The sequence below is a fragment of the Amblyomma maculatum genome, chromosome 1 (assembly GCF_055883805.1).
Source record: "Amblyomma maculatum isolate TAMU_Amacu chromosome 1, ASM5588380v1, whole genome shotgun sequence".
In the NCBI taxonomy this organism is placed as follows: Eukaryota; Metazoa; Arthropoda; class Arachnida; order Ixodida; family Ixodidae; genus Amblyomma; species Amblyomma maculatum.
In genome coordinates, this window is record NC_139344.1 from 40,442,200 (window position 1) to 40,458,677 (window position 16,478).

Consider the following 16,478-nt stretch of genomic DNA (forward strand, 5'->3'; position numbering starts at 1 on the left):
GGCCCACCCTCTGGGGAGACAAAACTCCGTGGGAGTCGGCAGCGAGCTCCCACATAGTTGTGAGGGCCAGCTCTGCACATGCGTTCCGATGCCTGAGCGGAGGCAGACCTGGGTATACTTCGTGCATCTTCCAGGTTGGAACTCACGGCATCCGGCGAGAAAACTATAAATTCTCAAAAAAGGCGAAATCTCCCTCCGGTACGCGGGGGCGTGTCGTTTAGTCACCGACGCGACGATTTCCGGTAACGCAGATACCTGGTTCTCGCGGGGGATATAAATGGTGGCTGGGCCTTAAAGTTCACCTCGGGGAAGTGGCACTATCGGCCAGCCGCGTGGCTTAGGTGTCGCTGTAGGACGCCGAGGAGAGGGTAGGGTAGTAGCTGTCCAGATATGCGAAACACCTGTCGAGTTAAGGGAATAACGGTTAGTAGCCCCAAGATTATCTCAGACTGAGCCCGGTTCATGGTTGTTTGGCCCGGCAGCCAGGCCATGAACGCTCGCACTTCTCTAGGTGTGGAGTAAGCTCAGATGAGAAAATGAAGGCAGGGGGTTGGTTAGTAAGCCCAGCTGATGCCCGTTGGGTGAACAGCAGTGCCTGCACTGGCCTGCGCCTGAGGAGGAAGCATCATTGCACATAAAACTCGGAGCTGGAACCCGTGAAAGCACTCGGTGGTCTAAGTAGCCGCGGGAGCGAACGATCTCCTTGAATCGACTGATCCGGAGAACCGGACCGGTGGTTGGCACGAGCTATAAAACGGGGTGTGTTTGGAGGGGCTCCGGATTCGCTACCCCCACGTTAGGTTTTCTCCTGTCTCTGTGTCGGTGCCCGGGTGCGCCCGGCGAGTGAGTGGCATGCATTCCCGCGAGGCAGGGCCACATATTCGGAAGATCTTGGTGCTCTACCTGTCCTGGCCAGACAGGCCCTGAAATATCAGAAAGTCGTGGCAAAATTCGCTTTCGCCAGATCCCGTCCAACTACCCATAACCCATCCTTTACTCCCAATTCCCATTTACCCATCCCATAGCGCTACTTCCCAAGGGAGATCAGGGGAGTCTCCCTGGGCCCGTACTCCTGGCTGTGGGTCGCTCTAGTAGCACCCCCCCCTTTTATTCAATAACTTCTAATCAAAAACTTTTGTCCAAATGGACATGTTCATTTATATCGCCAATTCCGGAACTTTCTTTACCCGTGATACATTAGTGGCGCGAGAGGAGTCTGTCTTTGGACTCTATCTTACTCAACGTAATTGTACATACATGTGTTGCGCAAATTCTTTGCCTCAATCTATCTAAAAGCTGAAACAGCTGATGAGCTGCGTTCAAATTTCGCACTAGGAAGTAACGTAATCGTTGTCATTTTTTTGTTTGTTTCACGGTTCCGGCGTGCTTTTGCATACCTATCTGCCTCTTGCACAAGAAATGTGAACATCATTAAATAAAAAAATGCTTGTCCATATCGAGTATGTCATATATTGGATAAGGGCATCATCAGTCGGTCTTCGGCGCTTGAGATTCTTTGACGCGCGGAGTCTCAAACGAAATGATGTCGTTTAAGGCGCCGTGTCAAAGCAAATCATTTTGCGGCCGTCAATACAACTTAATGCAAACGCTCAGAAATCGTATATTCCAGTTCGTTTCTATTTGGAATGACATAGCTATTCAAGCATGCGATCGCAGACTGCTGCATAGCAGAATACAGTTTGAACAGGCCACCCTGTGCCTTCTGTATGCATGATACAGTTGTTTGAGTACTACCTTCTTCTTATCCCGGCCGCGGCGATCGCTTTTCGATGAAGGCGAAAAGCAAGGCGCCCGTATTTCCGATTTAATGCAAGCGCTCAGAAATCGTATATACCCGTTCGTTTCTGTTTGGAATGCCACAGCTACTGAGGCATGCGACCGCAGACTGCTGCGTAGCAGAATACAGTTTGAACAGCCCACTCTGTCCCTTCTGTATGCATGATGGAGTTGTTTGAGCACCTTAATTGTTCTTCTCCTTATCCTGGCTGCGGCAGCCGCTTTTCGATGGAGGCGATAAGCAAGACGTCCGTGGGCTGTGCGATGTCAGTGCACGTTAAAGAGCCCCAGGCGGTCGAAATTTCCGGAGTCCTCCACTGCGGTGTCTCTCATAGCCTGAGTCACTTTGGGACGTAAAATCTTCTTCTTCTTCTTCTTCTTCTTCTTCTTCTTCTTCTTCTTCTTCTTCTTCTTCTTCTTCTTCTTCTTCTTCTTCTTCTTCTTCTTCTTCTTCTTCTTCTTCTTCTTCTTCTTCTTCTTCTTCTTCTTCTTCTTCTTCTTCTTCTTCTTCTTCTTCTTCTTCTTCTTCTTCTTCTTCTTCTTCTTCTTCTTCTTCTTCTTCTTCTTCTTCTTCTTCTTCTTCTTCTTCTTCTTCTTCTTCTTCTTCTTCTTCTTCTTCTTCTTCTTCTTCTTCTTCTTCTTCTTCTTCTTCTTCTTCTTCTTCTTCTTCTTCTTCTTCTTCTTCTTCTTCTTCTTCTTCTTCTTCTTCTTCTTCTTCTTCTTCTTCTTCTTCTTCTAAACCTCCGCGCAGTGTCTCATTGGTAGGGCGCTCGCTGCCGTGTTCGAGAACGGGGGGTTCAATCGAGGCCGTTTAGCAAGGCGCTTTTCTGCTGTGGGATTGGATTGCTCGTTAAACACCCACAGGTGGTTTTTTTCTTCTTTTTTTGCATTTGAAGACTTCTGCGCATCCGTAACAGAGGCAGTGAGCAAATCTTGCCTTAGAGAAATCCTCGAGCGTTTGAGAAACATATCTTCTCTGCCCCTAATTGTTACACTAAATATTACAGAACACATCTAGATCAATGTACCTCTCTGGTAGCCCATTAGAATTCCTTTTCGTCTTAGTGCTACCGCTCTCTTTAGAGGAAATTCGTTGTTTCTGACAATGGGAATGAAATAGCTTCATACGGGTTTACCTATCTGTGTTTATTTCTGGAATGAATACATCTTTATAGTCGCATGATTATCTCCATTTCCTTCGGGACAGTTTTATATCCGGCAAGTATAATAGTGAGAGACGGGCTAGTTGGTGGCTAGTATTAGAATGCATTATGAAACCGCTCGAAAAGCAAGGGACAGAGAAGAAAGCAACGGAACAAAACGCTTTCTTCTCTGTCCCTTGTCTTTTTGCGCGGTTTCATGACGCATTATATCCGGCACCTGGTTTGCAAGTAACCCTAATATTTTGCTTCGCATAACATTGAGTCACTTCTCAAAATTGCAGTGATTAAGAACCCTTCAGTCTCTCAAAATTCCTTGCCAGAACGTGATAGCTCCTATGCGCGGTGTTTTTACGATGTCCTTATAGCGACTGATTCGTAGCTTGCGCTTTAAAGTTATTGAAAGGTAATCACTGATAGTCCTAAATTTTATCAAGTGTGTAAAACTTCTCTCACACAGCGAATTTTATTAGCATTGTAAAAAAATTACTACACTGCTAATTTACAATTTGTCAGCATCACACACATCAGAAATGAGCAATTGGCGCAGTGCTACACTATTAGATTTTCCGACATTAGCCGCAAGAAGCATTCGCCTCGTTGTGAGCTCAGCCACTCGATCCACTCAGCGCTCTACGCGTGAACAGTCAGCTTTGAGCTTTTCTGTACAGTGTCAGTGTAATCTCATTTTTGGGGAATACTTGTGCCTGGTTGTCTAGCGAGAGTTGGCGCACACTCAGTCTACGACATCCCGCCGGGCAGCACGCTATTAGGGCTATATTTATCCACCTTAATCATCGAGTTAAGTACGATATAATGAACCAGGCTGGGTCTCGATTCATTCTAAAGTACTGCGGGTCAGAGCACGAACCTTACGTCTGTGTGGGCTTGACACTAAATTTGCTTGTCTGACAATCGTATAACGCTCACACCGTTGGAAAAGCGGTAAGAAAAACAAAGCTGTCTTTAGGCAAGTGGTACGTAACAAATATATCAGGCCCATGAGCGCGGTACAACACAAGAAACGTGTAAAACAACTCCAGTAAATTTAAGTGACCGGTGGTTGCGTGCCTTGCTTTCTTAAAATCCGCGCTACTTTTCCGCAGCATTGGCCGAATCCACAGTTTTTTTTTCTTCAATGTTGGAACGTCTCAACAGTAAATCGCTATTGCGTTGCAGAAGGCATATTTTCTACGGCAACGAACCCGCCGTAAATTTGGAAGCAGACATACGCAGCGTGTATTTCTACGAGAGTCAAGGTAGATCCCATGCGAGCGCCGCCGGCTGCCGATTATCGGAGCGAAGGTGGCGTCACCGCTAGGTCGATCTCGCGGCGAATAGTACTGCTCTCAATGCAAAACCTGTTTCAAACACTTTAACGGGATCTTTAATGTGCACTGACAACGCACAGCTCACAGGCGCCTAGCTTTTCGCCTCCATCGAAAAGTGGCCGCCGCGGCCGATATTCAATGAGGCATCCTATAGCTTGGGCACAGTATAGTCGAGCGCCCCTAGCCACTGCACCACCACGGCGGGGCCAACGCACCTCTGTCCGCCTTGGAAACAAGCGAAGGTCTATATGTTTGTTGTGTGGTCAATCAGTGAACATCGCACCGGAGTACTAAGGTGTTTTGCGCATATAAAGGCGCGCTTGGTTTTGGAAATAAAACCAAATGGTAGACAGCGCAGGCATTCATTGTTCCTCGTCCTTAGTGCTGTTTCTTTGCAATTGCATTATGCTCCAGTCATTTCGTCCAAACCCATATTTTGCTGCCCAAGCAGCGTCCAGACCGCATGAAGGCTTTTAGCGTTGCTGACATTGTGATTCAAACCCAAACTGCGCACTGCCATCGCAATGCTGTGTTTGTTGCATTTGCTTATATAACGCTGCCCTGCACCACTATGAGATCATTATAATGTAAGACCTATATATTAGGAAGTAAAAACACGCTTATGTCCCTGGTATTCTGACCAAGCAATATGCAGTTTCAATTATTTTGAACTCTTCAAAGGTAAAATTTGGCGTCCCAGGCCAGCTTCGCGCATAATATACATGTGGCCACACAATGACGTACCCCGTGCGACGTACCCAGAAGTCCGTTGTCCCGAAGTTGGACGACAGTAGAGGTTAAGGCGTTTTGGGCTACGTGGTAGACGTGGGCCTCGACGTGGGCTCCTCTCACGGGTTGTTCGCCGTACAGGAGCTCGGCGTAGATAACTTGTGGGACCATAAACGGCACGTCTACCTAAGTAGAAAAACGCACAGGATGGAGCTCCAGAGTGCATAGATCGTACGAATTCTGGAATATTGCGTGAAAGGGAACATTCATCAAAATACGCAACAACAAGGAAGAAACAGGTTATGTAAGAATTCAAAGTAAAGGGCGCAATGGGCTTGCTTCCAGACCATGCAGCGTGGTTCCTCATATGTCGCCTGACTTCCAAGTCTCTTGAGGTATGTTCAACTTTGCCCCTCACCTCTTGGAGGGTTAGGACTTCCATGGGTGGTACGGGAGCCCATCTGACATGGCTTATAAGCGAACCTAATGGGCCCTTTACTCATGTCAAAGGCCGTACTTTAGGCAGTGTGCTTAGCCTGTATGGGGGGCAAAATACGACCTCAGTTATTGCTAGCCAAGGTAGTTCGCCAAGGAACATGGAGCAGATATGTTCGGACAATGTGATCACTATTGTCGGTATTTTTTTGACATCGTGGTGACCATTCCTGATTTTTATTGCATTATGCGCGAATGGTATGACAAAGGTGGTGGGAATTATTTATAAAAACACTGAAACGTTAGGAGGCACTTGAGATCCGGGACAGCGGTAATAGCTCACGTTTGCGGCTTCCTTTGGGAACGCTTAATCCGATATATGTACTTTACTACTCGATCAGTCACTAATCTCTTAATTCGTGGCTTGACCGCATTTTGATACCACAATATGTGAAAGACCAGCCGGCATAAAGCCCCGCTCTAGCCAAGCCGTATGAACGCGTGCCTGCGTGGTCTAGGTGTACAGTACTCACGGATTGAAATAGGACACTCGGAGCGCGTGGCCGTCGCTGCATGCAAGGCAGTGTGGCAAACAACAGGCCGGCTTATTGACGACCGGAAGGAGCAGTTCTGCTTTTTAGATGTTCTCCCCCTCGCGCTATACCACAATGCAGCTCCTTGGTTCCATGAGCATCCACGGGCGGCGCTGCATGCAGCGACGGCCACGCGCTCCGAGTGCCCTATTTCAATCCGTGAGTACTGTACAGTGCCTGACTAGGCATCCAAGAGCACTGGAAGGTTGATTCTTATTCCACCTTCCCACTGCAAATGAGCAACCCGAGTTGGCGAGCAGCTCCTCCAAACTTTCTGATATCATATAGTCTCGTGACGTCACACAGCCAGCCGACAAATCAATGCGCGGCCAGATGTGTCACCATGCCAACTTCCAGATGCATGCCCGAGACATTTCCTTCACAACACCGATGGCGACAACATCGAGCTTTGTCTTCCTGCATGCTGGTAACTGTGCGCAAGGCGATCAGAATGACAGAACAGGAGATTACAGTATATGCCCGTTTGGGAATTAGATTAGGATAATGCTACTTTTTTTTGTCGTAAGAGTGTTTTCTTCGGGTTTTTCAGGCTGTGACGTCAAAACCAGTGAACAAGTGACGTGTGCTAACACAGCAGTGACGCTTTCACTGCTCCATTATTTTTTGCAAGTGTACGCGATAGAGCACACGACGACCTGTGCCACCGTTTCCGCGAGCGCTCCGTATTCTCGCCTTAAAAAGAGGCATGGTCGCAAGTGGCCACAGTGAATCACTGGGTACATTCGATTTTCCAGTCTCGGACTACTTGCTGACAGGTCTCGGCTTCCGCTCTGACAGGAAGCAGCTTGAGGGTCACATGACTTCGCAAGCTCCCTCCATCGTTTGCTCTTAGCCGCTCTTAGCAGACGATGCCAACCATCATGTGGCCACGATTCAGTTCTATCGATATCGCAAGGACGCCGCGCACACGTTTACGTTTTGGTATGCCTGTAATACTAAAAATAGATAACGGAGGCGCGAAGCAATCGGTGCTTTTCGGAAGCGTAGCGTGGCGCCTGAATGTGAAGCGTTTTACAGACCTCCGTTTGGCAGGGTTTTCTTGCCGTTGATGCTCAAAAAGTTCTCCTCCCTTCACAGCCAGGAAGAACAATCCCAAAAAAGAGTCGCCAGTCAAGCCCAGGCCGCCGCCGGAAGTCAACTGATTCCGGCATACGTCTACTAGGGGGGAGATAGACGGTCAAAGGGGGAGCTACGTCTCATCCGATCATCCATACTCTCTGACGGGTGCAAATAAAATGCTTTCTCCCTCTCTCTTCAAGGGCCCAGCTCACTTCTCGCGAAAGCAGACGAAAGAGTTTGCAAAAGAACTTACAACAAGCGTTACCTGCTATAGCACAAAGCGGTTCGCTTGCGACGCTTTCAGACATGCACGCTGAAAAGATCGCGAAACAGGTGAACTTCTGTGCAGCACGAACAATCAATCAGTGCTCGGGGCTCTGGACGCTTCCGTGTGTAGTTAAATAAAAGACATGCAAAGCTGGAGCTTGTGTCATTATTTAGCGCACGATATAGTCTGCGGGAACACGAAAAGTACTCAGAATGCGCTTGGAGTCTAGCTTAATATGGCAGTCGGCCGAGGAGCTTCAGTGGTGGGCAGGACCTCTGGGCTGCCCGAGGAAAATCGAATGCCGTACAGCTCTCAGCAAGTAGTCCCGGACAGTCCGGGACTGATAATCGAACTGTTGCACTTGGATGGGTGCGTTAATCCGGCCCAGTGTAACTGCACAAGTCCCATAGAACGCATGAACTTCAGTTATGCGCGGTTGTACTGGCGAAAACCAGATGCACACTTACTTATCGCTTTTGTTCAGATCATCAGCCACTCTTCTAACCTTCAGGGCATAAAATATATTCACTTTGAAAAAGCAAAGATGCTGAGCGCTTTAATGCGTACGTCAACGCATTAAACTGCTCGCTTCATGATGACATTCGTTAAAACAGTGGCTAGCATGCTTGCTTATCGCGAAGAATTGCGATGTCTAAAATGAGAGCCAGCATACCCCATCACAATACGTATGACGCTATTCTAGGTCATTGGCCCTTATCTTAGTGCAACTTGAAAACTGCGAACTCCGCACTTAGATAAGAAAAATAAGCCTGCAGCATTGACACCAGTGATTACTCTACAATCAAAACATTGCAATAATATTTTAATACACGAGTGTAATGTTCAGTATCTCCATTTTGATACAAAGTTGAACCAGTACTGAAACGGTAGGTAGGTAATGTTAGCCCTTATTACTTTCTAACACTGTGATATAATAACACTACTCAGGTTCACTGTTATTTTTCATTAAGAAATGATCAATGCATGCATGTACAAGACACACGCTGATCTGAAATCAAAACTGAATTCTGCACTGAAGACCGATCTGGTTATCAATTTCATTCTGGCTAGCGGAAGGTTGCAAGCAACATAGAGCAGTATGGATTTGGGAAGTGTGGGCGTTATGTCGGTCCGAATGAGTCCAGATCACACCGGGCCCCGTATATACTTCAGGCGTGCTAGGTGAGAAGCCATAAAAGCGCAGCCAAGTTCAGTGAACCTAGAGGAAAGTAGTGGTCGGAAGATATAATCTCAAGGTTCTTTTACGACGCTCGCCTTGCGCGCTTTTACTCAACGCAACAGATAACCTCGAGGCTGACTATGCAGTAGGTATTTGTGACAGAAGCGACAAAGAATATTTGACGTATATGTCCTGTGTTGCACAAAACGAACGAAAAGAAAAAACACTGCAGTAAAAAAAAAATAAAGCGTTCTGAAGATAAGTGAAGCTTACGAGAAAAGAAGAAAAAAAAAATGCACACTTTTTTTCGCCGGAGCCATCCACGCAGACGTACTCGAGGCTCTTGCACAGATCCGCGAATGCTGGCCATGAACGAACAGCGTTGACTGCTTTTCCGCGCCCTCAGCGCGTATGGAACACTCACGATATCTGGATCCTGTGGAATGAAGGGGAACACATGCTCAAATTCGCGCAAAAAAAAAAAAAAAAGTCAGAGAAAGAGAGAGAGAAGTAGCTAAGGAATAAAGCATTGTTGCATTGTCACCATCTGATAGGCTCTCACAGCGACGTGATTTACACGCCCCGTAGGCTCAACAGCCTCTTTCACGAGCAGAAAATGTGTTCATTAGCGAAAAGATTCCCACCTCTGAAAGCTGCTGTTCCGTAGCGAACATGGACATTTTAACCCGGTGGGACGGCACTACCGTCCCGTTGAACTTGACATCGCTTTCTTCAATGCTGTACACGTCTGGGCAGGCGACAATGAATGAGAGCACGTTAGATTCGAATGACTTGAAGTTGAAGGCGCCTTTGACGCCATCTTGAAGAAGCACATCCGTGCGCTGGAAAACCTGCGAGTGGTGAAACAAAAACCTTATTCCTTTTTGTTAGAACGGCTTAATCACAGATTGCATTAAAAAATAATAAAATGCGTCATTCTCGCGTCCTTACGGCTCTGGTCTGTCGATAAGGTCTAATTCGCTCCCGAGCTTTATCAAAGCGAGAAACACGTCGCGCAAAAGACTACAGCACAAAAGACGTGATCATAGCCTTGCGAGTTGTGATTTGTAGCCAAGTCTTAACAAAAGCTGTGATTAGCGCAAGCGCATTTCGCGGCCTTTCAGTAATATCTTTTGGCCCTTCTTCATCAGCCCTTCGCTGCACTACGCTACGCCATTTGTATTTTGCTGCGTACAGCGTATTGCCGTGAGTTTTCGACACGAACAAAGTTGGTTCATAACTAAAAAAAAGCTGAAAAATGCGAGATAAAAATTGCAAGAAATGACCGCAAAGCACAGCCGCATAGGAAATATATGCTACCTCCAGCAACGTGTATCCAATCCATTACAAAAACACGTGTTTGAGAGAAATGAAAGCTGCTCAAATTTTCAATCATGTTTGCCAGTTTTAATTTTCGGGTTACACTGCATATATAGGAATATTATGTTTTCATAGCCGAAAGTAGTAGTAGTAGTAGTAGTAGTAGTAGTAGTAGTAGTAGTAGTAGTAGTAGTAGTAGTAGTAGTAGTAGTAGTAGTAGTATGTGGTTATTTTATTATTAGATATCCAAAAGGAAGAAAAGGTGGTTGCCAGCCCCAGTATCTGCTATCTCATACCTGAAGCACCTGAACTGGGGCGGCGGAAATAACGGGATAGTGAGGAAGTTGTAGAGAGAATCAAAGAGGTTAGTGACAGGGATAAAGACAGGGTAGACAAAAATAAAAATAAAGAGAAATGTATACACTATGGCATAAAAACTTATTTTGAAGGGGGTTTGTGAGGAGTGCCCGATATTAAGGTTTTTATAGCAAAAAGAAGCAAACGTTCCAAACAGCAGTGACAGCAAATAAATTATCGGTGCTCTTATGTCGTAAAATGTTTATCCTACAGGAGGGGTTTACAGGGGGTCATCTAAGCCGGAGAAATGAGCAATGTGCGAGTACATTTAAATATGATAGCTTTTTCTTTTTCACTGGCTCACTCACTAGCTCATTGTGATGTGCACAAGTTTCCCGATACTCAAGATTAAATGTTGTAACCTAGATTGCAACAGTAGGTCAATGTACCATCACTGAAACTTTAAACAAAATCAATACAGCGGCCACTCTTTTCTCAGTGTAATGAACTGCGACAGGCTCGGTAACAATAAACATAGTAACGTGGCGAAAAGTAACCCTCGCGAGTGACAGAACGCGACTTTGCAAACAGGTGGCGCGTGCCTTGCCTTGACCACGTCTCCGTCGAGGTCCGCCGTTGTATGGTGTGCAGTGTGCAAGGCGAGGTCCACCAGGGACGCCATGGTCTCTTGGCTCGCAGCCGTAGGCACCACGAACAGCTGGCTATCACGGAGCGCCGTCGATGTCCAGGCGGAATCCGGGGGCGTTCCCGTGTCGAACAGGATCAGAACGAGGCGCACCGTGTCCGCTGCGGCCAGCGTTCCGATGGCTGCCGGAGTGACCGAGGCGCTATGTAGCAGCGCGACCACAGTTGTGGCCTCGTTCTGTGCCACCTGGATGTGGGGAAACTCCTGCTAGGGTTTTTTGAGCGCGTACATTTGACAAGTAAGCAATGATCATATCAGGATGTTTGTTTGGCGATGTCTGCCTGGCATATCAGTTGTCGCATGGTGGCATTGGTTAGAGCATGCCATCAAAACCATTTACAGCGTCGTCCTTCGTTCTGTTTTGATGTGTTCAACGTAATTTGCTAGTTGGCGTGCTGTGTAGCATGTACCGACTGGCTGAGTTTCACCCCACCTTACCCCAAATTATTTGGTATACGATGCAAGCGAACTTTCGGTCAAATTGGCCAAAATCATGCGAGTGACACAGGGTAGGATAGAGATCGAATTGGGGAACTGTCTGACGGTAAGCTAGCCCTGCCCGCGACAGCATGCGTGTTTACATTAACCGATGAAGGTACGCATGAAACCAACGAGCCGCAGCTGATGCGTCCGTTTCCTCGCCATGCTGACGTCAGTATCGTCTGCTGCTGGCACCACGGCTGCGCTTATGGTCCGCAACATTCGCGCGCCGGTTCACGCCATGCTGCGATATGCGGTATCATCGTGATCACAACCGACTACATACTCTGCGCGCACGGCTAGGGAATGTCTATAAATCGCTTCTTGAATCGTTCATCCGCCGCTACGGCGAGAGCTACAATGACTCTCCAACAAGCTTTCACGATCCGCAGCCCTGCCCTCCATGCTGAGGGCCGAAGAGTACCTAATCCTTGTTAACCCTTTCTGCCTTTTGCTGCCTCTGCTTTCTCACTCTGTTTTTAACTGTTTTGAGCAGTATGTCTCCTATTGTAAACCCCACTATCCTCATAACATACAGCAAAATTTCATGTGTTAAATGAAGGAAAAAAACATTCTTTTGAGATTGGCTTATTGTATGAAAAAAGGAAATGGTCGCACCTTAAGAATACTCTTAAACGTGTTTTCAACACCAGGGTCCTCGCAGGTGTACTTGATGTTTCTGTCTAACTCTCGAAGGTATTGCCACCGAGCCTGCCACGTGATGTTATTGCTGTCGAAGTCAGGTTCGTTGGAAGCTGTCACGTTGTCACCGTCTAGAAGGACCAGGTTCCATCGCGTAGCCCGTGGTGCGGCATACAGAAAGCGTCGCAGTCCTTCATTCGTCGATGCCATGATTTTCTGCGCCAGGAGACCAGCAAATCACATTTGGGGCAGAGGCTCACCGCAGCGGTCTTCAAACCACAGTTGGTGTATAAATAAATATATAGAACATCTACAGCAGAGCAATAACTTCCAATGGAAAAAAAAAATTAGTAGCAGAAAGCATTCATTACTGTACTCTCTATATCAAACACAATTATTCACTTGAGTACTTTTCGCATTGCTAATCCTTTCGGTTTCGTCGTCTCAGTGGGTTGCGACATTAAGTTCGTCCCCTATAAAAATTAGTCTGGCAACAGCTACATAGACAGGAACTGTTCGCAAGCACTAACTAAACTGGCTCACGAAATATGAGCCGAGGGGTGTTGTGAAAAAGATGGCGCTTGCATTTGGAGTAATATCAACGCAGTAAGGTTGGCAGTCTGCTAGAGCACATAGGACAATTTTGTTATCTGGTGACAACTTAGCCACTCAACGTCAACTCTCGCTAAATATGCATAAATGGTGACGTTTTCATAAGTACCACAACGTATGATTGCAGTACATTCACTATTTCTCTAATCAATGATTATGATTCGGAGGTTGTCAGTGCCACAGTTTTCTCACTATACACGCAGTCGCCCAGTCACAACTACGGGTGTTTCTGTCCTGCATGCATGCTTTAGCAATAGCAATTTATAGTCAAGTGTCCCCGCGACAATCACCATGGGAGGAGGGGGGCTGTAACTGTACTTTTGCGGAAGTATTTTCTTAAATTATGAGCACGTAATTTGCCTCTGATGGAAACGACGGAGGTCGATTCTTAATTGTGTTTAAAATAGTGCCGTCACCTCGTCTGTCGAGCATGCTTGCGCTGTGGCTAATAGAGCTATGCACTACTGTCTTGAAACTGATTTCCTTCCACTAAGTTGGCGCATCATTTGAAGGTTGCATGGCATAGATATGCACGCGAAAGACTCAACTGAACGTTTCAGTCACAGATGCTTTTTTTTTTTTTTTTTGTGAACTTGTCTTCGTCACTTACGCTGTACGACTGATTCCTTAAATCAGGCGCGCACGCCTGCACTACGTAGAAATACCGATGTGTCCGTGGCTTGACGTAGTCGAATAGGGTGGCCGGCTGGAAGGACAGCCTTGGAGCACTGCAGGAGTAGGAATAGAAAATTATGCGCGCATTATTTAGAGTGCTGTTTTTTTTTTTTTTGTCATCTCATCCTCATCATTTAGATATTACATTTTCTTGTAATTTTGTAACTAATCGACTACTTTTCAAACGATAACGTTCCAGGGAACTCAGGTACTTTTTTCTGCAATCGATTACTGGCGGTTACTTTTCCTACCAAAAACAAGTAACCAGTGGTGCAGCTTTGTTGTGAACATCACCTTGCCGCAAGCATTGCTGCTAGCGGGTATGTTTTCTTCGAGGAAAAGGGATGACGAACCGGCGGCGGGGAAGCATAGCGCGCGATCCCGTTAGAGCCACGAGCCAGTCACGCCCCTCTCGGCAGGTCCCGTCCCGATAGAGACCGCCGTCTTCTCAGATGGCTCCCCAACTTACCTTCCTATACGCTCCACTCGTCAGCTTCCACACTGGGCTTGAAGGCGCACAGCTGGGATTCCGTTGAAAACAGCACCATTGCTAATAAGACGCCCGAGAAAATATGAGGCCGCGTGGCCTTCTATCAAAGAAAGATTAACTCCGAAGCGTAGACGAGGAGGAAGAGAGTCGTGCGAGAGACCGACACGATCCTGTCTATATTTGTTTTTCTTAAAATATGATATTCTTATTCCAGTCTGTGAAACTCAGTAGACTTAAGTTCGGCACACGATGGCTGAAAAGGTATGTCGTAGAAGTGCTTAATAACGCGAATGGAAGATCATTAGCACGACAGGGTTGTCCGCCAAACACGGATATGTATATCAGAGAGTGAACTTGCACTACGATATCGAGTTGCAAGGAACAAAATTTTAATCTGCTCCCGCGGTTCACCTACTTTTCTTGTCGCTAGTGCCTATAATTATTCGGAAAGAACGTTGAAGGTAGTAATTCGAGAATATGTTCGAAGACTAATAAATGACGAGACACTCACGGTCGCGCCTACGTTTCACGGTGATAAGTAAGATTATTACATTTTGGCTTGTGTATGCGGATTTCCTTTCGAGAGCCTTCTTGCAAGCACTTCACCCCAAATGAAACGAGCCCCACGCTAGAGAAGCCTTGCACCCACTAGAAAAGCTGCGGGCACCCTGCGGCACTGAGGATCGAACCCAGCAGCCCTAGAATTCGAGGTGTATATGCTTTTACCTCTCCACCGCTACGGCACTCCACTGAGCCTGGTAGCCAACTGTTTCTTTAAATGGATACAAGCCACGCCACGGCCATGGTATTCAGTATCGGAAAAAGAGCCCGAGCATTCAAATCGCACCACTATGAGTGCACGCCTCATACCTAATGGCTGCTTCTGCTTACGACAGCCTCATTGTCTGCGACGTCCTTACCGGGGAAATTATGCTGACCTCAGAACCTATTGCGACGTCTCGCGGACACATCTCACAGACACGAGATATTCACCATAAGCCTAGAAAGGCTTTCGGCTTAAAAATTTATATAAATTTATCATTACTGTCTGGGCGTTCGCCTCGTAAGCTGAAATCAACAGGAAAAAAAAAATCGCGTTCGACAAGGATGCTCGAAATGTATTCCAAATAAACTCCTGCACGAGTTCGGAGCAAGTTTGCCGCGTCCCACTGCATTAAAACGCGTGGAGCACTATCGTCCAAGCACTGCGCAACTACGAGCGCAATGTGCTCTCACGTTATAACACCGCTCTTCCCTCTAGCGCATGCGATTAGAGAGCGTTGAGCGCACTGTTGCTCTCTTCGGGAGGGAACGGGGGAAACGAGCGGCGACAGTGCCGAAATATAACTTGTCTTCAAAAACAACAATGTGCAAGAAAATATCAAGTAAGCCGCAATAGTCGATTGTAGGGAGAGTAAATCCGTATTATGGCAATAAAAGTACAAAAGAGGAAAATACAATAATCGATCACGTTTCTATAACTGCTTAGTTACTTTTCAGGGGTTGTAATTTCCTACTGTAATCAGCTGCATTTCAGGTTCAGTAACTGCGACTGTAACTGGCTACTTATTTTCTGTAACGTGTACAAGACTACTCGGAGGCTTGTGCCTTCAGCAACTTAAAGCAGTGAAAGGGTCCATAGCTGTTCGGTTACAACATTCGCAAAGAATTGGCCGTTGCTTACGTGGATGATACCGAATCGTTTCTGTGTTTTATAGCGATAGCTTCACTACGCGAGGTAAAGCTAAGGTCACCCTGTGCTTTTGATGAGCTTTAAACAGTTTCGAGGTGAAGTTTTAACTAATGCTGCAACCATTTTGGGTAGCTATGTTCCTACCAAAAATCAAGGTCAAAGTCGGGATCAAATGATAACTGACGTGAGAAATGCTTAGTGCTTGAGCAGCTGCGTTGCGAGACGCATGATGGCCGGCGTCAACTTCTCGAGTATATATATACAGAGGTTCACCGCGCACGTCGGCCGAAGCTATCGCTTCACATTAGGTTTAACCGACGCTAAACCACATATCCAATCTTTTCGTTCTCGGCGCACTTTCTTCTCCGCCGCCTTGCGTCGTGGCTTTTTTGCAAGTCTCTCCTCTCGCTCTTCAGGAGTTTCCATTGCGCCTTTAGCCCTCTCAGCTTGATTTTTCCCACGTGCCGCTTCTTCACGGCGAGTAATTTCAGCAGGATGAGTAGATTCGGCTTGTATGCGAGCTTAGCAAGCGCTCGCACTGAACATTGTTGCCTAATCCATGGCATAGCACTTCAGGCTCGCCGCTATTCTGAGCGTATAGGTATATACGCCTTCGCAAGCGAGCGGCTCCTGTACGGCTTATATTCCCCGCTGCGGCGCAACAGCTGGAAAGCCCCGCGCATGCGCAGTGAGGCATTTAGGCCACACGCGCCGCTTCGCGGATACCGGCTATATGTTGTTGTGCTTGCAGATTCAGATCCCACCGCTGCCACCAGTTGTCGTGACGCTGGGGCTACGTCGACCCGGCCTTCACTTGGTAGCGTTCAGAGACTCGGGGTTGAAGTAGGATTGAATCTTCGAAGTTGGTGAAATATGTACAAGCAGGTTTAATGGCACTTTGAGAAAACTTATTTACAATATTTACATGAAAAAGAAGGGTGCATTAACAAAATGACAAGCGTTAAGAGTTCATAGCGAGAAGCGACTGGA

At 46.8% G+C, this 16,478-nt stretch overlaps 1 protein-coding gene across 1 annotated transcript in view; it reads right to left on the reverse strand.

Moving 5' to 3' along the window:
• Positions 1 to 16,478, reverse strand: part of LOC146202174 (calcium-activated chloride channel regulator 1-like) — a 44,100-nt gene that overhangs the window by 6,606 nt on the left and 21,016 nt on the right. Inside the window, exons 7-12 of the mRNA XM_084587986.1 lie at positions 13,241 to 13,358; positions 11,995 to 12,234; positions 10,798 to 11,082; positions 9,218 to 9,424; positions 8,875 to 9,009; positions 5,047 to 5,203 (exon numbers count right to left, since the gene is read on the reverse strand). Of these exons, the coding sequence (XP_084444112.1) occupies positions 5,047 to 5,203; positions 8,875 to 9,009; positions 9,218 to 9,424; positions 10,798 to 11,082; positions 11,995 to 12,234; positions 13,241 to 13,358 (1,142 nt within the window). The remainder of the gene's footprint in view (positions 1 to 5,046; positions 5,204 to 8,874; positions 9,010 to 9,217; positions 9,425 to 10,797; positions 11,083 to 11,994; positions 12,235 to 13,240; positions 13,359 to 16,478) is intronic.